Raw genomic sequence first — 23,379 nt, forward strand, 5'->3', positions numbered from 1 at the left:
TTTTTTTTTTTTTTTTTTTTTTTTTTTTTTTTTTTTTTTTTTTTTAAAGATTGGGGGAGGGAAGGTGTGACCCAAACTAGAATCATGAGTTCATTGAGAGACTGGAGATAAGGCCTTGTCTTCAGATATGGTCATTTAAAATGCAAGACCTTTTGTTAGGTCATGGTTTTTGTTTCTGTACATAGGTAACCTTTTGTGTAGTTGCTGTTTCTACTTGAGAGTATGTTGAAGAATCTTGTAAGCCCTCATGTGTAGGGCAAAACTCAGATCTCCCAATTTCCTTTATCTGAAACAAACATTAATCAGACTAATAAGCAGGCTGTGTATAAATGAGGAATAAGAGGGGCAGACTGTTACTGCTGCCAGGACTAGAAATCTGTATTTGCTGATACACCTCTAAAGAGAGGAGGCAATGAAAGAGGAAGTGATGCAGCAAGTGAAGATGGTCACTCATACCAGTATCAAAAGTGAACAATGTACACTCTAATTATTCCTGTTTGAACTGCAGCAGGTGAAAGCAGCACTTCCTGCAGTTATTTTCCAGAATATAATATGTATTTTTTCTGGGTTGGGGAAAATCACAACCCTGAATTCCTTCCCCTCACTAAGAGGAAACACTTCCGTTGAGTAGAGTACTGCATTGCAGGAGTTGCTCACTGTGAGCTACTTAAGTGTTCAGCAGCATGTACAACATGATTTAGGATAGAGGGTAGAAAGACAATGCTGAGACAGGAAATAGGAAGAAAGGGGAGCAAAACCAAGGTGAAGACATAAACCTAGGAAAAGATCAAGCAAATCCATCCTGCCAGAAACAGCACTTCATATTAAAAAAAAAAAAAAAAAAGTTGATGGACAATTTTGCATGGGCAAAGGATTAGATCACATAGTCTAGAACAGGAAAATAGAAAATAACTGGAAATTGACGGGCAGAGGAATAAAGGAGCATTTTAATTACAAGGTGGAATTTATTTTTCTTCGCTCAGTTTTAGTAATGGTGGTTTGGTTTTGTTTTGTTTTGTTTTTAAATTGAGGTACCTTACAATGTAAACATCGTTACATACTGGAAAATTGCTACTTTCTTGTAGCTTCTGACTATTGAAACCTGTTTTAATGTATGTTAAGACACATCTTTTCAGCTTATGGTTAGCATTACGTTAATTATTGTACATTACATGAGTATTATATTAATACTCACTTCTGAAGTTATATTTCAAAAGCCTTAAATAACTGTCTCAGTTCTCATTCATTCACAGTTATGTTAACCCTGAAAGAATTCTAACACATTAAGGGGATGCTATAACATTTAAACACTACATTTGTCCATTTAATATTGTGATTAGTATACTAAGGTGCTGTACAATAGGGGATTCATTTTTCTTAACTTTGTCATTGTACTGCTAAGGTCTTCAATTCTTGAGATTACCCTTAGTTTCTTTTAAAAAATGTGGATATCTTATTTAACATCTTAATAATCCACAAGACCCAAAATACCAAAAAAAAAAGGTATGGGTTGTATAGGCAGCCCATGATGACAGAAGACTCCATCCCATTAATATCCTACAATAGATTAAAGGTAATAATAAGGTACCTCAGAAATTCTAATTGTTCTGCTTAATTGGGGCCGTTGCTTGCTACTTGCTTTGTGTTTTTATGCAACCAACTAAAGTACCTTTCTTTTTTCCAACTCAGGATGAATGTGGTCAATTTCCTTACAATTCAAATACTCAGATACACTGGGTGTCCTTTCTGGATGGACGCCAGAGAGTACTGCTTTTTACAGACGACGTTGCATTAGTTTCTAAAGCACGGCAAGCAGAGGAGATGGAGCAACCTGATCAAGAAATAAACTTGTCACTTCATAGTCTTGGACTTTCTCTGGTCAACAATGAGACTAAACAAGAAATCTCTTACATAGGGATTACTAGGTACTGCAGATGGAAAGCAAGTTTGCCTTTAAATGGACCAAGGAGTAGTTCGGGCATATACTTTAATGCACTTGAAAACTGTCATTATGCTTCTAAAATAAGACATTTTTTTAGCATTATATGCTGAATTTTTAAAACTACATTTTGTCTGCTGTTGTAGAGCTATCAAGGGAATATACATTTTAAATGCCTGTCTTGTCACAGTTCCATAATTAATTTGATATTTATTTCTGGACTTCAAGTCCTATTATATCATTTGAGCACAGTGGAGTTATTGTGTGACTGGTTAAAGAATTGTGCCTTGTGATACAACACAAGGTAAATTTTGAGTTGATTTGTCACTCTGCATTTTAGTAACTGTTGCTTTCACAATGGCAAATTAAATTTGAAAACACTCATGTGCATGATAATAAACAATCAGTTCTTTTCTTCAATTTCCTATTCATAATTCAGAAATTACTTTACTATTAACTTGATTCTGTGTACTAAATCATATCCTTTTCATCAAAAATTGCAAAGATAGATGCATAGAAATATCCACAAAAGGACATCAGTAATTTGGGTCATGTCTTTACTTTGTTATGATAGTAACTGTAGAAATCTGTATTCAAGAAAAATAAATTTCATTTCTAAATTTCATTTCCACTTTCATGAGTCATTGACTTGGCAGGCATAAAGAAAGAATCATAATTTTGACAAATGAATGGAAATCAGCATCAGAAATATGGGGATGAGGCTTTGTATGTTTTTTTTATTATTATTATTTTTATTAACATTAGAACATTTGGTATACTCTACTTCAATGCATTTTTATTCAAAAGTATTAATTACATTAATGTACTTTCCTTGTAGTTCTGGTGTTGTCTGGGAATTGAAACCAAAGCAGAGATGGAAGCCATTTAATCAAAAGCAGATAAACCTGTTGGAAAAAGCCTATCAAAAATACCTTTCCACAAATGCCATGGAGGATCTGGGCTGGGTTAAAATAGACAACAACTTTGAGGTACACTTGTGGCTGTTCAGTGTTTAATCATACAATTTTTTCTATCAAAATTATTAACAGTTTTTACCATATTACTACCAGTAATGTATTTAGACAACATGTAAAAGTCTTCATTTGGGAAATGCCTTCACAGTGTATGCAATTGTACATTTAAGTATGTTACAGATCATCTCCAATCAGACATTTGTCAGATAGCTTTAATAAACATTGTTGATGATGGTAGCTATGTTAGTTTGTATCAGCAAAAACAACAAGGAGCCACAAGGACTCTAAGTTGTTATTGTTGATGATATTTGTCTGACAGACACTGTAATTTCAATTATGCAGTAGTTGTATGTCATCTAGGATGCATGCAGTACGACAAAAACATTGCAGAACTTGCAGGATATTTGGTTATGAAACCTTGTTTAAGTTGGTCTAAAAAGTTTCTTCCATGTAGAAGTTATACTTTATGTATATTCTTTATGAAGCACCAAAACACATCTCATCCCTTTTATGACACAGGAATTGGAAACTTTATAAGCACATTGGACTTTATAATAATTCACTGTTCACTTACCTTGGGCTTTTGGAATTCAAGACCATAATTGGTGGATAAACTCAGGATATCTGATTTTAAAAATGTATGCCACTACACCTTCTCCTAATAGAAATTCTCCTTTGGCTGTAGCAGTATTAGGGATCAGATGGCAGCCACTAAAAGGATAAGTAAAAAGTGACAGAATCTTCTGTGGCACCTTATAGACTAATAGACATATTGGAGCATAAGCTTTTGTGGGTGAATACCCACTTCGTCAGACACAGCGTCTGACGAAGTGGGTATTCACCCACGAAAGCTTATGCTCCAATACGTCTGTTAGTCTATAAGGTGCCACAGGACTCTGTCGCTTTTTACAGATCCAGACTAACATGGCTACCCCTCTGATACTTAAAAAGATAAGATCAGTCACACTTCCATTCAGTTCAGTATTGTATATGTGCTGAAATACCATTGCAGTCAACTGGACTTTAGGCACATATTTAAGTTAAACATCTGCTTAAGTGCTTTACTAAATAGATGTGTACTGCTGAATTGTGGTCTTTGGATTCCATCTATTTTAGGGCAGTGATGAATGTAAATATTGACTAGTACATTATCGCCTCTTACTTAAAAATGGGAGCTGTTTCATTTTGTGGAATCTTAATCCTTAAAGAGATGCACAAATAAAAATTGAAGACCTAGCATTATACCCGTTCTTCTTCGAGTGCTTGCTCATATCGATTCCAATTAGGTGTGTGCGCGCGCCACGTGCATGATCGTCGGAGAATTTTCTACCCTAGCAACACCCAGTGGGTCGGCTGGGGAGCCCCCTGGAGTGGCGCCTTCATGGCGCTGGATATATACCCCAGTCGACCCAGCACCCCCTCAGTTCCTTCTTACCACCCGTGACGGTCGTTGGAACTGTGGAGCGCGGCATAGCTGTCCTCCACTCTCCCTAGCTTTCTTAGTTTTTGTTGTAGATAGTTGTTAGTTGTATAGTAATAGATTTAGTATAGTTTAGTAGTTTAATAGCTGTTACAGAGTAGTTATAAGTAGTTAGCGGGGCTAAGGGGTTTTCATCTCCACCTTTCCCCTTGGCGTGCAGCCAGGCTCATGCGCAAGGCTCCTGGCTTTAAACTGTGCGCGACCTGTGCTAGGCCTATGCCAACGGGAGACCCCCACGACTCTTCTCTAAAATGTCTAGGGGAGTCTCACCAGACTGATAAGTGCAGGATCTGCAAGGTTTTTCGGCCAAGGACCAAAAAGGAGCCGGGCTTTCATCTTAAACAGCTCCTTATGGAGGCAGCACTTAGCCCAGACCCTCCTTCGGCATGCCAAGCTCCGGCACTGAATGCCTCAGTGCGCAGCACCCCGGTGGCGGCCTCAGGTACTGCACCACGAGGAGACGCGGATAAGACCCCACGGCACCATCCTCCATCGGCACTGCATCCGCCACAAGCCCCTCGGCACTGTTCCCTGTCTCCGGGTCACAAGAGAACCCGTAAAACACAAGAGACTGCCACGCAACAGTAGGCACTGGCGCCCCCCGCACTGGCTGCGGAGTCGCGTCCGGCATCGGAATGTCCGAGGTTGCAGGCGCCGTCATCGACACTGTTGATGCTGGCACCGGTAGTAGGGCCGTTGAGTCCGGTGCGGACTGGCTCCCCGCCCCGTTGCGTGGTTGAGCCGTGTCTCCCGTCTACGCCGGAGACGTTTGCGATGGCGAGAGACCTCATTGCCCTCACGGAACCGGCACCGTCTCAGACCGCGGCACCGCATCCACTCCGCATGGTGCAATCCAGGGGCAAGCCTGCCCTGCTACGCCCTCCATCTCTGAGCGTGGACTCTCAGCACTGCTCCCAGTCTCGGAGCAGGTCCCGACGCCGCTCGCAGTCCTGGCACCGGACTTCATCACGGCGCCGGTCGTTCTCGTGGCCCAGCTCTTCCTCCCGGCACCGGTCCACCTCTCGGCACCGACCCGAGCATCGGTACCGCTCAGAGTCCTGACGCTGTTCCCGGCACCGGTATGAGCACCAATCCCGATCGAGAGGCCGCTCCCGGCACCGATTTTACAGACGGTCTTCTTCGCGATCCAGATCTGGATCCCGGTACTGGCATGGCCATTGGCACCGTTCTCGCTCCCAGTTCCGCTCCCCGGCACCGCTCAGCAGGAAACCCTCTACACAGGTCACTTACTTGGCCAAATGGAAGCGCTTCTCCTGTTGGTGCGAGCAGCGGGTCACGCCCCCCTTGCAGGCGTCGATCCCACTTATACTTGAATATCGCCTATCCCTAAAACAGCAGGGCCTGGCGATATCTTCGGTCAGGGTGCACCTGGCTGCTATATCGGCGTTCCACCCAGGAGAACACGCTTCCTCGGTCTTCTCTAACCCGATGGTCGTCAGATTTCTCAAGGGCTTAGACCGCCTATACCCACAGCTGCGTCAACCGGTTCTGGTGTGGGATCTTAACCTGGTTCTCTCCAAGCTCACGGGGCCCCCGTTCGAGCCATTGGCTACCTGCTCACTCCTTTACCTATCTTGGAAGACAGCCTTCCTTGTAGCCATCACTTCAGCAAGGTGTGTTTCTGAAATCGGAGCCCTCACGTCCGAACCTCCGTATACAGTCTTCCATAAAGACAAGGTGCAGCTTCGCCCCCATCCTGCCTTTCTTCCCAAGGTGGTATCAGCTTTTCATGTGAACCAGGATATATTTCTCACGGTCTTCCATCCTAAGCCACACCCTACGCGACAAGACCAACGTATGCACTCCTTGAATGTACGCAGGGCCCTTGCTTTCTATATCGAGCGTACGAAGCCGTTTAGGAAGACGACTCAACTCTTCGTTGCAGTGGCTGACTGGATGAAAGGCCTACCAGTCTCTTCACAACGTATCTCCTCTTGGATCACGTCCTGTATTCATGCTTGCTACGACTTGGCCGGTGCCCCGACGCCGCGCCTCACCGCCCACTCCACAAGGGCCCAAGCCTCCTCGACTGCCTTCCTGACTCACGTCCCAATCCATGACATTTGTAGAGCGGCGGTTTGGTCATTGGTTCACACCTTTGCTGCTCACTATGCGCTTGTACAGCAGTCTAGAGACGATGCTGCATTTGGATCAGTGGTTCTGCACTCAGCGATGTCTCACTCCGACCCCACCACCTAGGTAAGGCTTGGTAGTCACCTAATTGGAATCGATATGAGCAAGCACTCGAAGAAGAAAAAACAGTTACTCACCTTTGTAACTGTTGTTCTTCGAGATGTGTTGCTCATATCCATTCCAAACCCGCCCCCCTCCCCCACTGTCGGAGTAGCCGGCAAGAAGGAACTGAGGGGGCGCTGGGTCGGCTGGGGTATATATCCGGCGCCATGAAGGCGCCACTCCAGGGGGCTCCCCAGCCGACCCACCGGGTGTTGCTAGGGTAGAAAATTTATCCGACGATCGTGCACGCGGCATGCACACACACCTAATTGGAATGGATATGAGCAATCTCGAAGAACAACAGTTACAAAGGTGAGTAACCGTTTTTTAATGCATAGTGGTTTGAGGATGAAAATAGAATTACCCATTTTTACATTGTTGATTCAGAAAAAAAATCTGTAGCTTTTCAGGTGTTTATAACATTTCTCTCTTGTGATTTAGATGTTTCTAAAGAACCAGTTATTTGTAGAACACTTACATTCCAAGCATATTGGAATTGTTGAAAAAAATCTCTTAAAGTACTTAATAAGGCTAAATAAAATAGAGATAAAACTTTTATGATATTCAGTATTATAAACAATCTGAATTTTTCTTCTATTTTGTATCCAAAAAGGTAATCTTTTATACTACCATAAATTATATAGGCCTTAAGTTTTTGTGTAGCTTTGAATATGATTGTGTTTGAACTAAATGATACATAGGACACACAATTTTTTGTGATTCAGCATTTTTGAGTTAAAATAATGAAGTGATGGAGGTTTTTTATTAAACTGATTATTTCTTCAGAATATTATCCAAGTTACATAGATTTGTGGTAAAAAAAAATTCCGTGCTGGAAAAAATATTTTCATTTGCATGCATATATCTTTAATTCTCAGAGGGGTGGCCGTGTTAGTCTGTAGCCACAAAAATAACGAGGAGTCCGGTGGCACCTTAAAGACTAACAAATTTATAGGGGCATAAGCTTTCGTGGGTAAAAAACCCACTTCTTCAGATGCATGGAGTGAAAATTACAGATGCAAGCATTATTATAGCTGCATAACAGGTATTGTGACGGGTTGAATCACAGAAACTCCCTTGGGAACTGCCACCTGATGTGCCAAGACTACTTCTGATCTTGTTTTCCGTGCCAGCTTGGGACTTCAGTGCCTTGCCTGGTTTGAGCCAGACACACTTGCCTGCTACAAACACAGACCCAGGTCTGAACCACGTCCCCCAAAAGCTGCAGGCTTAATTGAAAACGGCTTAAGAAGTGTTCCTGTCTCTAACACTCAGGTACCCAACTCCCAATGGGGTCCACACCCCAAATAAATCCGTTTTGCCAAGTATAAAGCTTATACAGGATAAACTCATAAATTGTTGGCCTTCTATAACACTGATAGAGAGAGATGCACAGCTGTTTGCCCCCCTCCTCCCCCAGGTATTAATACATACTCTGGGTTAATTAATACAGTAACTCCTCACTTAACGTTGTAGTTACGTTCCTGAAAAATGCAATTTCAAGTGAAACAGCCCCATAAGAATGAATGTAAATGGGGGGGTGGGGGGGTTAGGTTCCAGGAAAAAAATTTTTTTTGCCATACAGTACAGTACTATAGTTGGGAGGTGCCCCCGCCTTACCCATACAGGCACAGCTCACTGGCACTAGAGACAATGAGGTAGGCAAGGAGGCTGAAGGTGCTGTAGGCTAGGAGAAGCATGTTGAGCAGCAGCTTCCCCTACTCTGCAAGCACCAGGGGCGGGGGGCTCAACCCTCGGCCCACCCACGCCACCCCTTCCCACAAACCCCTACCTTTAACCCGCCTCTTCTTCCTTCCCTCCTCCCCCTTTACTCTGCATGCCGTGTCCTCGCTCCTCCTCCCCCTGCCTCCTGCCCGTGGCAATCAGCTGGCTTGCAGTGTTCAGGAGGGAGCGGGGAGGAGCGAGGACACGGCGCACAGGCTCACCTTCACTCCCCTGCCTCCTGAATACCGCAAGCCAGCTGATTGCCGCGGGCAGGAGGCAGGAGAAGGATGGGGGAGGTGCGCCGTATCCTCGCTCCTCCCCTCTCCCTCCTGCCTGCGGCAATCAGCTGGCTTGCAACGTTCAGGGGGCAGGAGGGAGGGGGGAGGAGCGAGGACTCAGAGTGCAGGCGCCCTTCTCTCTCCCCTGCCTGCGGCAATCAGCTGGTTTGTGGCATTCGGGTGGCGGGGGAGAGAGGGGAAGCCTGCGGGCCAAGTCCTCGCTCCTCCCCTCTTCCTCCTGAAGGCCACAAGCCAGCTGATTGCCGGGGGCAGGAGGGGGAAGGCGCTGATCCGCGGGGTGTGCCGGCGGGCAGGAGGCGCTGTTGGTGGGGGGTGTAGGGGAGCTGCCAGCTGTGGACAAAGCAGGCAGCCAAATGACGTTATAGCGAAGCATTGCACAACTTTAAATGGAGTATGTTCTGTAATTGAGCAGGGACGTAAGATCGAAACAATGTTAAGCGAGAGGACATTAAGTGGGGAGTTACTGTAAGTAAAAAGTGATTTTATTAAATACAAAAAGTAGGATTTAAGTGGTTCCAAGTAATACAGACAGAACAAAATGAATTACCAAGCAAAATAAAATAAAATATGCAAGTCTAAGCCTAATACAGTAAGAAAGTGATTACAGATGAAATCTTGCCCTCAGAGATATTCCAGTAAGCTTTTTACAGACTAGCCTCTTTCTTGTCTGAGTTCAGCAATCACTCACACCCCTGTGGTTACTGTCCTTTTTTCCAGTTTCTTTCAGGTATCCTTTTTGGGTGGAAAGGCTACCTCTTGAGCCAGCTGAAGACAAAATGGTGGGGTCTCCCAGGGCTTTATATAGGTTCTCTCTTGTGGGTGGAAACCCCTCCGTTCCCCTGTGTAGAATCCCCTTTACAAGATGGAGATTTGGAGTCACCTGGGCAAGTCGCATGTCCATGCATGACTTAATTCTCTACAGGAACGTTCCCAGGAAAGCTCAAATGTGGATTGGCATCTGTCAAAGTCTATTGTCAGCTTAAGTGTTTCTTGATTGGGCACTTACTGAGAATAGTCTTTTTCTCAAGAAGCTGACCAAATGCTTCACTGAGGTTACTTAAAATCAAATAAGTACACAGCCAGTATTCATAACTTCGAACACAAAAATGATACATGCATACAAATAGGATGAATATATTCAGTAGATCATAACCTTTGCAGAGATATGTTACATGGCATATGTAGCATAAAACATATTCCAGTTATGTCATATTTACATTCATAAGCATATTTCTATAAAGCATTATAGGGTGCAACCTCAGAGGTAAAATAATGCCTGCATCTGTAATTTTCACTCCATGCATCTGAAGAAGTGGGTTTTTTACCCACGAAAGCTTATGCCCAAATAAATTTGTTAGTCTTTAAGGTACCACCGGACTCCTAGTTATCTTTAATTCTGTTGACTAAAAATGTTAATGATACCTTAAATTGGGATAAGATTGCTCCCAACTTCTCCATTCAACAAACTAAAGATATGCACCAAAAGTAACAAAATAAGATCTGGTTTTCTTTCCTCCTTTATAAGGAAAAGAAAAGAAAAAGAAAAATTCAGTGTTGGCTTGTGTACGTCCAGTTCAATAACCATTCTATTATGCAACAGCGATAAAGTTCTGGAAATTCAATTTTTTTAATATTAATGTACTTTCTTTTAATTGATGAATGCCCATTCACGTCTAGTCCAAGGACAGTTTAATGAAATCTAAGAGCAATAATATTAGCCAAATGGAGCTAAAATGTATTATGTGTTTCTAGGTGAATTTTTGTAAGATGCCAATGAAAATGCGCCTCCCAATCAAATGCAGTATTCGACGAAACTTCCTATCGGGCATTCATGTTGAGTTCAAACAGTCTCCTCACCAAAGAAGCTTACGGGCACAGTTGAATTGGCTTCAGGTATCATTTTTATTATTCACTGTAGGCTGAACAAGAATTGCTAGTAAGCGTTGAGATCAATTCCACAGCAGGTGAGATCATCTGAAGCTGACAGTCCTCTTGTGGTAAAATAAGAAGGGGCCACAAGGTATTTGTGGTGAATAATCCTTTGATCTAGATCTCACTGTTAGCTTTGCTTCATCAGCTTAGATGACCTTAAAGACATGCTACAGGACTTTACTGTATCCCACAATTTCACAGGTGGTGCTGGTAAGCAATCTATAGGACAGAATAAAGACGAGTGGGAGACGTTATAATTGAGGTCATGATGGAAATCTTGTTGTGGCAGAGAAAATAATTATAAACGTTGTCAGCATTTAAATTGTTGTGTATTTTGCATTTAGTTATGAGATGTCCCTTACTCTCTGTGCTGTACCTAGAGGTTCAGAGTCCAATCCTACAAGAATTACCTGGCATGGTGTTTACTACTGTGAGCAGTCAACATAGAAATTGCTGTTCTTGGTAGTAATAGTTGGAAGGTTTGGGTTCTTCAGTGTATTGGAAGTCTGAAGCAATACTTGTACAGTAAGAACATTTCCATTGTAAAACTTGAGCTTCTAGGCCTCCCCTTCGCCACTCCCTGTAATTGTAATTGCATACCCATTCATGCACTGCCATGAATTCAGCACCAAAGGTAAATCTTCTGAAGTGCTCTTAAAGTGGAAATAAAGCTATTACATTTGACTTGTAGATTCTGATTACATACAAGCTTAGCAGATTCTAATGTTCTTCAGTCAAAAGAAGAAAGGGAGAATATTTGCTAAAAGCGTTCTCTGAAGGGTAGATAATACTTTCTTAAAGAATGAGAAATAGGAGTTTGTGGACGAAGAAAACTTGTGGTATTCCAGTATTAATACTTCTGCAAAGAACCTCTCTTTAAATAACCAGCTATGTTCCTCATAACTGGATATTTTTTTCCAAATCCTGTTACTTGACTCAAGGCCACAACTGAAAGTGTTTTTATATTCCATTTCTTTTTATTTGCCTAATTATATAAAAACCTTACAAACCTAAAAAGTTCAGTCCATTTGAGAAATTTTAAGAAATTTATCTGTCTACCAAGCTCTCTTAGCTTCTTATAATGTCACTTCAGTCATTTATAGCTTCGTGTTCGCATCAGCACTTCGTACTTGGAGGAGTAATACAATATGGTACCAAGTATTCATTGTATGCCACATTTAGTTGGAATCTCAAATCATAACGTAAGGCCTATGTATGGAATGGGGCATGTGACTAGGCTGTTGAAAGTGGAGTTTACAGAGACCATCTTATTTGATTTGAGCCAAATCCTGTAAAACCTTTTTTTTTTTTTTAAATCCCTTTGAAATAAAGGGGAGTTAATTTTAGTGGGAGCCTGTAAGTAAGGCTTGTAAGTAAGGACTGCAAGATATGGCCCCTCACTATTTAAAATATAAAACAACAACAAACAGTCAGAGTGTTTTTAATAGTACCTAAACCCCTGCCTGTGCTGAAATTTGAAAGCTTATTTGCACACTTCCAATCACAACTGTTATTCTGTTGGTCCTAACTGTTCTTGATAAACAGGTGCTAGCAAGGCTTCAGATATCAGGGTAAACACAAAATAAGATTGCAAATGACAACTTTTACTCCAAAACATCGTTCTATACCTAAGCTGCTTAAGCCACCTGAAGCCAAGGAATCCTTTATAAATCTTACTCTCACTAAAATACTGCTCATCTGATATGACTTTGTTTCAGGTTGATAACCAGTTACCTGGTCCAATGTTCCCAGTTGTGTTTCACCCTGTAGCCCCTCCCAAGTCAATAGCTTTGGATTCAGGTAAGTAAATGCAAGAGTAATCTAAAATTAGTTAGCCATGACATTAAATATTTTGATTTAACTGCAGAATGGAATCCATTATAAAACTAATTTGCACTTTTTTTATTAGAGCCAAAACCATTCATAGATATCAGCATCATCACTAGATTCAATGAGTACAGTAAAGTACTGCAGTTCAAGTAAGTAAAAGCATATTATACCTTGCTTTAGAAATGTTAATACCTGTGGAGCTAATACTTTGAGCCCAGTGGTTCTCAAACCGGGGCCGCTGCTTGTGTAAGGAAAGCCCCTGGTGGGCCGGGCCAGTTAGTTTGCCTGCCGGGTCTGCAGGTTCGGCCGATCGCAGCTCCCACTGGCCGTGGTTCGCCGCTCCAGGCCAATGGGGGCTGTGGGAAGCGGTGGCCAGCAAATCCCTTGTCCCACGCTGCTTCCCGCAGCCCCCATTGGTCTGGAGTGGCGAACCACGGCCAGTGGGAGCCGCGATCGGCCGAACCTGCAGACCCGGCAGGTAAACAAACCATCCCGGCCCGCCAGGGGCTTTCCCTACACAAGCATCGGCCCCAGTTTGAGAACCACTGCTTTGAGCCTGTACCATTGTATGCTAAGATGCAATTAGCGTACCAAGTCTTCCAATCCAAGTACTAAAACAAGTCTCAGCATAAGCCAGTTTGATTAGATACAAAAACACATTCAGAGAACATTTGTGTTGTAAATGCAGTTTTCCCCCCGCAGAAGCTGACAAATCATGGTGACCACCCAGGTAAATGGGCAGTTTACATGGGAGTTTTACAGTGGTCAGAATCAGAGTTTAAGGATCTGAAGCCACTTATCCCATGACCTTTACTACTTTCTCAGAATGTATTTCATGAAGCAATTGTATTGTAATGTATGAAATTCCAGTTAATTATTAGGATAAACCCTAAATAGATTAGATTATTAATGTATTGTGCCTTTTCTGTGTTGAATTGCAGCCTATTATTAATAGCAGAACTCTTCAGATGTCTTTCTGTTAGGCCCCTCCAACTATAAACTGATGCTTTTAATACTCTAATCAGAGCATTAAAATATTGTTATGAGCTTGAACACTTAATACCCAGCATGTGGTTGTTAATTTAAATCTGTATCTATAAGATGATCTGTGATTATAAGTATGCAAAAGTCAGTCACCATATTTTTCCTTTTATCTTTTCTTAGATATTTCATGGTTCTTATCCAGGAGATGGCATTGAAATTGGATCAGGGGTTTCTAGGAGCACTTATTGGGCTTTTCACCCCATCTACTGATCCAGAAGCTGAAAGGCAAAGGGTAATGTGTGTTTAGGAAAAAAGTATTTATTTTGCTAAAACAGGTTTGATTTATTACCATGTGAATTAGATATTTTGAAAATCAAATTTAAAACAAATGGAAAGCATCTTCCAAACTGTAAAATGACTACCAGTTGAATGCTCAGACAGTTGGGGAAAAATATATATTCTCAAATTGAAGTATAGAATTGGGCCCTCTATTAGTTTGTGCGGGCTCCTAGTAGTAGTAGCTTGTCAGTGTTTGGGTAACTACTATTCATAAGAAATGTTAAAACACTTGTTTGAACAATGCACATTCAACTTGTGGATCTCATGGCTACAAGGTGCTGGGGGCCAAGATTGCAGTAGGATACATACAATTATTTTATAGGGCTAATGAAAAAATGCACAGTTAACTTACATATAGAGTATCTTTAATTGAACCTGTTAATAGTTCCCATTTTAATTGACTGTCAGATTGAACGCAAGAATGGCCATACTGGGTCACACCAAAGGGCCATCTAGCCCAGTATCCTGTCTTCTGACAGTGGCCAATGCCAGGTGCCCCAGTGGGAATGAACAGAATAGGTAATCATCAAGTGATCCATCCCTTGTCACCCATTCCCAGCTTGTAGCAAACAGGCTAGGGACACCATACGTGCCCATCCTGGCTCATAACCATTGATGGACCTATCCTCCATGAATTAATCTAGTGCTTTTTTTAAACTTTGTTATTGTTTTGGCCTTCACAACATTTTCTGGCAAGGAGTTCCACAGGTTAACTGCGTTGTGTTAAGAAATACTTCTGTTTGTTTGTTTGAAACCTCCTGCCTATTAATTTCATTTGGTGACCCCTAGTTCTTGTGTTATGAGAAGGAGTAAATAACACTTCTTTATTTACTTTCTCTACACCAGTCATGATTTTATAGACCACTATCATTTCCCCCCTTAGTCGTCTCCTTTCCAAGCTGAAAAGTCCCAATCTTATCAATCTCTCTTCATACAGAAGCCGTTCCATACCCCTAATAATTTTTGTTGCCCTTTTCTGAATCTTTTCCAATTCCAATATATCTCTTTTGAGATGGGGCGACCACATCTGCACACAGTATTCAAGATGAAGGTGTACCATGGATTTATATAGAGGCAATATGATATTTTCTGTCTTATCTATCCCTTTTTTAATGATTCCCAACATTGTGTTAGCTTTTTTGACTTGCGTCTGCACATTGAGTGGGTGTTTTCAGAGAACTATCCACAATGACGCCAAGATCTCTTTCTTGAGTGGTAACCACTAATTTAGACCCCATCATTTTGCTGTAAAGTATGCATACTCATTCCATTTCTTCCTAAGGGAGCAGCAGGTGCTAGTTGTGCAGTATAAGACAGGAGCATTTTTTTATCATCTATACATCTTCAGAAATAAAAAGATCCCCCATAATTTCTGTGTGAGAGTAGCTCCTACAAACTGGTTTTGAAATGAAATGTTCAAACCCATAAAGTTTCTTATTTCCAGGTGGAACTGAAGGCCCTCTCTAATTGAAGGGAAAAAAGCTTTAGGTGAACAAGGACTTCATGGAAATCATAAGGGTTTATAATTTGTAGTTCTCAGCACTCCATCTCAATGAATAAAGTAATAAAAAACTAAAGAATGACAGAAAAATCTTGAGTGAGATGGAATAAATGTGAGAAGTTATATTTGTCATCAAATCAAGAAAATTTACCCATCAAAAGAAAAACGTGTGTAATAGGTCATCTAGAAAGTATTAGTTTGCACTTCTTTGAATAAGGAAGGAATGAGCATAGTTATCACAATTTAGTATATGATGGATAATTATTCTACTGTACTTGTGTATTTGGAGGACATCTCTGCTACAGCTATCTAAGCAATTGTGTAATTATTTTACTTTTACATTTCTTTGATCCCATAGCTTTTTTTTTTTTTCCATTTTGAATTCAGGTTGACATTGAGGAAACCAGAGTTTTGATTTAAAATTTTCTTTTTTACAAACAGACAAAGTTAATTCAGCAAGACGTAGATGCTCTTAATGCTGAATTGATGGAATCTTCCTTAACTGATATGTCAACCCTCAGTTTCTTTGAGCACTTCCATATTTCTCCAATTAAGGTATGTTGTAGAGGAAAATACTTCAGAGAAGCAAAAATCTTAAATAGTATCTCCTAATTTCTTTATCATGTTTAACTAGCCATTCACATTGATTGGATTAAATAACTATTTTCTAGCCTTTCGTTTACAGTAATATGACCCTGCAGGAATCTGTGACTTGTCAGATTTTCAATACTTGGTGGAAATGTTTCTCAGTTGATCTAGGAATCATCAACAAATATTTGTTTTATGTTCCTTCTGCACTTAATAACAATAACTGTCTAAACAGAAGGCTATAATGGATGTCATATGGATGTCAAAACTAGAAAGAATATAAAAATACTAACATATATAATGGTGAAAATGTTCACCTTTTTAACAGATGTGAACAATCTGAATAAAAAGCATTAATCTTTCGTTATACTTAATGTCCTCTCTTTCATTTCTTTTGTTTACCTTTTTATTCCAGTCACAGTAAGGGAAGAAAGCTCACTGATGGTTGTAGTCTAGTTCTGCATCAACCTGTAGTATTCTTCCTCTGCAGTAATGAGTTAATTGCTTAGAGTAGTGTTTCCCAAACTTGGGACACCGCATGTGTAGGGAAAGCCCCTGGCAGGCCGGTTTGTTTACCTGCCCCGTCTGCAGGTTCGGCCAATCGCGGCTCCCACTGGCCACGGTTCGCCACTCCAGGCCATTGGGAGCTGCTGGAAGCGGCATGGGCCAAGGGACATCCTGGCCGCCACTTCCAGCAACTCCCGTTGGCATGGAGCGGCAAACCATGGCCACTGGGAGCCGCGATCGGCCGAACCTGCGGACCCGGCAGGTAAACAAACCGGCCTGGACCGCCAGGGGCTTTCCCTACACAAGCGGCATCCCAAGTTTGGGAAACACTGGCTTAGAGGAACCACAGTTTTTGTAAAGAATTACACTTTTGTTTTTTATAGTATTACAACCTCAAGTATTCAAAAATCATGAATCATGCCCCCCAGAATATAAATGGCTTAAAATTGTTACATTGAAAAAATAATAAAAGATCTTGATTTCTTCTTACTGGGCCTTATTTCTGACTCTTTAGGGTGTATTTGGGTTACATTCTAAGCTCTAGTTGTGCTTCCTCTTCTCTCCCTTCTCCCAAATTAAACTAGTGATTGTAACAATCACATAACTTCAGGACAGAGTTTAAAAAAACACTAAATATCATGGGGCCCACAATAAAATGGTGGAATTTGACTGTACTTTCATTAACTCTTTGGCGCTACTTGTGGAATTTGGTCATATACCTGTTGAATTTCATTGGAGATGGCTATGCTTTTTGGCCTTTTGGAGCTCTATCTTAAGGGTCTGTAATTTTGGGGAAGAAGGGCTGTTTTTTCTTTCCACCAACTAGCGTGGCAGGTCCCAGTATGCAAAAAACCTGGATGGTAGCGAGGCTCAGAAATTGACTAAGGTGAGCAGTTGGGGGGAAGGGGGAGGAAACAAAACCAAAACTTAAGCAAGGAGAGATACTAAGAAACCCCACAATAAGGTTGATGCAGTAAGCAGTTTCTCAATATAGTTGAGAGAATGAATATGGATAGAGAAGGCTCTCTGTTATGCTGCTCCCTGCTAAGGTAGAGAAATTTTGAAGAGTCCCCCTACTTGCTAAACAGGTAGTTCTTCTTCGAGTGCTTCCTCATTTTGATTCCATTCTAGGTGTATGCACGCCCGCGTGCACAGTTGTCAGAGACTTTTGCCTTAGCGGTATCTGTAGGGTCGGCTGTGGTGCCCCCTTGAGTGCTGCGCTCATGCGTCAGTATATTAGGCGCCGGCGACCCTTCGCCCTCTCAGTTCCTTCTTACTGCTCATGACAGTTGGTTGGAGTGCCTCATCTTGCCTTTAGCAAGAGCATTAGTGGTTCTTCATAGTCCTTTGTTCTACCTAATCTGTGTATAGTTAATAGTAGTTAGTTAGCTAGTCTTTGTAGTGTTAAGTTAGAGTCCTGGCTGGCAAGGTCATTGGTCCAGTCACGATCACTACTTGCATATCGACATCAGGGAATTCAGGGCGGTGCACCTGGTCTGGCCTGCCAAGCCTTCCTACCTAATATACTGGGCAAAGTGGTTCAGGTCCTTATAGACAACAAGGCCGCTGTGTTCTATATCAACAAGCAAGGCAGAGCCAGGTCGACGGCCCTCTGTCAAGAAGCCCTCAGGCTCTGGGACCTCTGTCTGCAGTACGGTATATGTCTCATTGCAGCGCACCTTCCAGAGGCCAAGAACGCCTTGGCAGATTGCCTCAGCAGAATCATCTTGTCTCGCCAGGTGGTCAGTTTAATCTTCTGTAAGTGGGGAACTCCCCAAGTGGACCTGTTTGTAACCAGACAGATTAGGAAATGACATGTCTTTTGATCTCATCGATCATCGATGAGAGGCTTGGACAGGGGGCCCTTGTCGGATGCTTTTCTACTCCTGTGGTCGGGAGCTCTGATGTATGGCTTTCCTCCAGTGCTGTTGCTCCCCAGGGTCCTTATGAAGATCAAGCAGCACAGAGCAAAGGTGATCCTCATAGCATCAGCCTGGCTGTGCTAGCACTGGAACAGCACGCTGCTGGACCTTTCGGTGGCAACTCCGTTGCAGTTGCCTCTTGGGCCGGAGTTGCTGTCCCAAAATCACGGCAGTCTTCTGCCACCGAACCTGGCAGCGCTGCACCTGATGGTTTGGCTGTTGTGTGGTTGAATGAGTGGGACAGCAGTGCTTGGCAGAAGTTTAGCAGATCCTGTTGGGAAGTAGAAAGCCCTCTACCAGAGCGACCTACCTGGCTAAGTGGAAGCTGTTCACTTTTTGGACCTCAGAAAAAGGTGTCCAGTCTGAGCGGGCCTCGTTGCAGCTCATTCTGGAATACCTTCTGCATCTCAAGCTCCAGGGTTTGTCCCTTTCATCGATCAAGATCCATCTGGCAGCCATCTTGGCGTTCCATCCACTGCTCAAGGGCAGGGCAGTCTTCGGCCAGGACATGACTGCCAGATTCCTCAAGGTCCTTTAGCGCCTCTACCCGCACGTCAAGGATCCCGTTCCTTCGAGGGACTTGAACTTGGTGCTGTAATGGCTCACGGGGTCCCCTTTCAAGCCTTTGGCTTCCTGTTCTCTCCTTCTCTTGTCCTGGAAGATTGCGTTCCTGGTTGCGGTGACTTCGGCCCATCGAGTCTTGGAAATTCGGGCGCTCACTTTGGAGCCGCCTTATACGGTTTTCTACAAGGACAATGGAAAGCGGAGACCACACCTGGCTTTCCTTCCCAAGATGGTGTCTCAATTTCATTCAAGCCAGGACATTTACTTAAGTCTACAAAATTGTTCATCACGGTGGCTGACAGGATGAAAGGACACCCTGTATCTGCCCAAACAATTTCTTCTTGGATCGCTGCCTGCATTCGCTTCTGCTACAATCAAGCGAAGGTGTTGCCCCTGGCGGTTGTCACTGCCCACTTGACCAGAGCACAGGCCACTTTGGCAGCCCAGGTACCTATCCAGGGCATCTGCATGGTGGCCACCTGGTCGTCTGTCCATACGTTTACGTCCCACTACGCACTGACCCAGCAGGCCCGGGACGATGCTTGCTTTGGTAGGGCAGTACTGCAAGCCATGAAACTGTGAACTCTGAGCTCACCTCCCTAGATACTGCTTGAGAATGCTAGAATGGAATCGACGTGACCAAGCACTCGACGAAGAAAAAACGGTTACCTTTCATAACTATTCTTCTTCGAGATGTGTTGCTCATGTCCATTCCATTACTCACCCTCCTATCTCTGTCGGAGCTGTCGGCAAGAAGGAACTGAGAGGGCATAAGGTCGGTGGTGCCTAATATACTGATGCGTGAGCACAGCACTCAAGGGGGCGCCACAAACAACCTTAAGGCAAAAGTTTCCGACAACTGTGCACGTGGGCGCGCGCACACCTAGAACGGAATGGACACGAGCAACACATCTCAAAGAACAACAGTTATGAAAGGTAACCATTGTTTGCCTGAAGAGACTCAGAACTGAGATCACATATTGCCAACACTGTGAAATGTGTAGTTCCAGAGAAGAATTCAGGATAGTTAAAATACAAGCCTTTTTTGCCAATACTAATTTCCATCAGGACCCAAATGAGTCACTTATATTCCACATTCTTTTCTGTCAGTGAACTTGATTGATGTCATCATGACTTATGAATAAACTTTGGCGTTATTCTCACGATTTTTATGAACAGAGGATTTTGTTTGCGTTTTACTGTGCTCTGTGCACATGGTAGAGCCCTGCAAATCCGCGGATAGCCACAGATATCCACGAACCATGTTTCCAGCTTGCAGATGGATGCGGATCCAAATTTTGTATCCATGCATGGCTCTACACATGGGTGAATAAAAGAGCTATTAAGGGAACTTGATCACTATTTTTTAAGCGCATTGCAGGTGTAACTGTTAAAGTAGTGCAATCTTTAAAAACCAAGTCAAATATAAATAATTTACAAACATGATTGTTGGATTTCATATATACCTGTTGATTTCACTCATTACAAATATTTTTGTCTTGTAGTTGCATTTGAGTCTGTCTTTGGGTTCAGGTGGAGAAGAATCAGATAAGGACAAAAAAGAAATGATCGCTATTCATTCGATCAACTTGCTATTGAAAAGTATTGGGGCTACTCTGACTGATGTGGATGATCTTATATTTAAGTAAGCTGATACTTCTGGCTAATAGATTTTGACTGTTAAATTTGTAAATAGAGTTAGTGAATTCTTGCAGGTATTTCAGTTCTTCAGCAGTAGTCAGTAAATGATTGGTCTGATTTAACGATTTAGAATGAATTTAATTGCTCTATAATCAAGTAAGGTGACGTGCATGTAAAGTATGTGTGTTATTTTTAAAAGCGGACTTGAGCTCCTCGTGGGAAGGAGATGAATGGGAAAGGAAGGGTATCTAATTGTTCTAAATCCTGGCACTGCATCTCTTGGTATCCTTTGCTCCCTACAAATGTATAAAGTAGTGCTCTAACTGCATTACTGAATAATGCACAATAGAAAGGTATAGGTTAGTTAAATAGTCTAATACTAATCTCTAGTTACTAAGTCCATAAAAGATTTTTTTTCAGTTATTAAAAGTTCCTATTTGTCTTTCAGACTTGCTTTCTTTGAAATTAAGTATCAGTTTTACAGGAGAGACGAGCTAATAAGGAGAGTTGTTACACATTATAGTGAACAAGTAAGTTCATTCAGTGAATTCTACTTTTTAAATATATATTTTTAGGATAAATATACCTGCCTGGAATGTGAAGCTTTTGTGAAATAGTTTATTTGGGTATAAACTATTAATTTTACAAATCCATTGTTCATAGTCATTTTTGTGGCAAAGCATCTAAACCTGAATTACCTCTACTTCAAATGGATTTCAGTTTCAACAGTTCCTGCTTTTTCTTTTGCCCACCTATGTCAATACAGTACTAGACTCATCATCCACCATGACATTCTAATAGAGCTACTTGTACATGTGCCGCATCTTTTGTCATAGCCAGACCCTTTCACAATCACTCAAACAGAGCATACTTACTCCTGTGCCCATGTAGTGCTTTTATCCTGGTCTATAGCATTACGCAGTACTTCTGCTAAGCCACTGTTTTAATACCATCTTACTTGTGCTTGAAAGATTTAAAAAGCTATGTTATATAGATTTTTAATTCTAACTTGGGTGTAGTGTTAAACAAGAGCTGATATGTACTATGTCCACTTTTGTTCTTCATTTAGTTCTTGAAGCAGATGTATGTTCTTGTACTGGGTTTAGATGTCCTGGGAAATCCATTTGGCTTAATCAGAGGTTTGTCTGAGGGTGTTGAAGCTTTCTTCTATGAGCCTTTCCAGGTATGATTTCTTCTTTTAGGTCACTGTATTAGTCAGTTAACTATAGGTTGCTAAAAGTATTTTGGAACCTGATGAAGAATTGGGAAATTGTGACACTTGCTACTTGAAGAAATGTCTTGTTAAAGGGTATGTCTATACCACAATAGAAGATGCATAGGATGGCTGCGGTTGGCCCGGGTTAGCTAACTGTGCCTTGCTGGGCATGGGGGCTATGATATTGTAGTATAGATGTTTTGGCTCGGGATGGAACTCAGGTTCTGAGACCCTGCAAGGGGGGAGGATCTCAGAGCTTGGGCTCTAGCCCAAACTTAAACGTCTACACTGCTATTTTTAGCCCTGAAGCCTGAGTCCCGTGAGCCCCATTAGCTGACCTGGGCTCTGAGACTCAGTGCTATGGGTTTATCACCGTGTAGACATACCCTAAATGAACGGACATTTTCTAATGCACAGCAGTTGCCATTTGATTCTTGAAGAGCTGTAGGATGAAGAGGGGCTTTTCTCTCTCTCTCTCTCTCTCTCTCTCTCTCTCTGTATTTTAATTTGTAGTAAATTTCATCTTTAGGGGGCTGTTCAAGGACCTGAAGAATTTGCTGAGGGCTTTGTGATTGGTGTAAAGAGTCTTCTTGGTCACACAGTAGGTATGTATCATGTACCTTTGTCATTGACAAAAGTACTTATTAACCTAGTTCTTGTACTGTATGACCAAATGTCTTTGCAGAGTTTTTGCTATTTTAATTTGGTTGAGAAGCATTTTCAAAACACTAATCATGGGAATCATGGCAGAAGCTGTGCTAGAAAACACTGGCTGAAGAGATCTCTGAGCTATTAACAATTATTTTTCAGAATTCATGGAGGATGGGAGATATCACAGAGGACTGGAAAAGGGCAAATATAGTACCTACCTGTTTTAAAAAAAGGGAGTAAGGGAAATTACAGACCAGTCAGTTTAACTTTGGTACATGGAAAGATAATGGTGCAAATAGTCCAGCAAACTGTTCATAATCACCTAGATGATAATAAGCTGATAGTAGCGGTCAACATGGATTTGTCAAGAACAAATCCTGTCAAACCAACCTAATACTGTAACTCCTCACTTAACATTGTAGTTATGTTCCTGAAAAATGCGACTGGCTCTGATAATTGTAACTTTTTTAGTAAACAATTCTGATGGTGTAGAAGTCAAACCTCCCTTGCTGCAGTTTAAGCCACTTTACTTTGTGTTTTGTCCTTAGGGGTTAAGGAGAAGAATGTATCACCCTCCTTTTTATAACAACCTTTTACAAACCTATAACAACCTTCTGCCTCTTCTGAGAGAGCTTTGATTGGGAACCTTCTCTCCTGAAGGTACTCAAAGACTTATGTCCCCCCTCAGTTTTCTCTTCTCCAGACTAAACAAACCCAATTTTTTCAATCTTTCCTCAAGGTCATATTTTCTAGACCTTATATCATTTTTGTTGCTCCTCCCAGCCTTTCTCCAATTTGTCTTCATCTTTCCCCAAGTTTGGTGTCCAGAACTGGACAGAATACTAATTCTGTCTGGCAGCTAATTTATGAAAATGTAGAATGCATTGTCAGTGCTGGGATGATAAACAAGTGATAAGTATTAGACTTTGAAGACATTTTTTGGAGACCATGAATAGTATATCCAAGATAAAAAGCAACAAAGAGTCCTGTGGCACCTTAAAGACTAACAGATGTATTGGAGCATAAGCTTT

At 41.9% G+C, this 23,379-nt stretch overlaps 1 protein-coding gene across 5 annotated transcripts in view; it reads left to right on the top strand.

Moving 5' to 3' along the window:
* The window catches only part of VPS13C (vacuolar protein sorting 13 homolog C), a 215,679-nt gene that overhangs the window by 165,258 nt on the left and 27,042 nt on the right, over window positions 1-23,379 (top strand). For all 5 annotated transcript variants that reach the window (XM_034783883.1, XM_034783879.1, XM_034783880.1 and 2 more), the window contains 11 exons: window positions 1,690-1,925; window positions 2,778-2,928; window positions 10,426-10,566; window positions 12,324-12,405; window positions 12,515-12,584; window positions 13,600-13,711; window positions 15,701-15,814; window positions 20,346-20,485; window positions 20,930-21,011; window positions 21,551-21,664; window positions 22,227-22,302. In XM_034783883.1, coding sequence (XP_034639774.1) covers window positions 1,690-1,925; window positions 2,778-2,928; window positions 10,426-10,566; window positions 12,324-12,405; window positions 12,515-12,584; window positions 13,600-13,711; window positions 15,701-15,814; window positions 20,346-20,485; window positions 20,930-21,011; window positions 21,551-21,664; window positions 22,227-22,302 — 1,318 coding nt within the window. The remainder of the gene's footprint in view (window positions 1-1,689; window positions 1,926-2,777; window positions 2,929-10,425; window positions 10,567-12,323; window positions 12,406-12,514; window positions 12,585-13,599; window positions 13,712-15,700; window positions 15,815-20,345; window positions 20,486-20,929; window positions 21,012-21,550; window positions 21,665-22,226; window positions 22,303-23,379) is intronic.

This window comes from Trachemys scripta, chromosome 10 (genome assembly GCF_013100865.1).
Source record: "Trachemys scripta elegans isolate TJP31775 chromosome 10, CAS_Tse_1.0, whole genome shotgun sequence".
Classification (NCBI taxonomy): Eukaryota; Metazoa; Chordata; order Testudines; family Emydidae; genus Trachemys; species Trachemys scripta.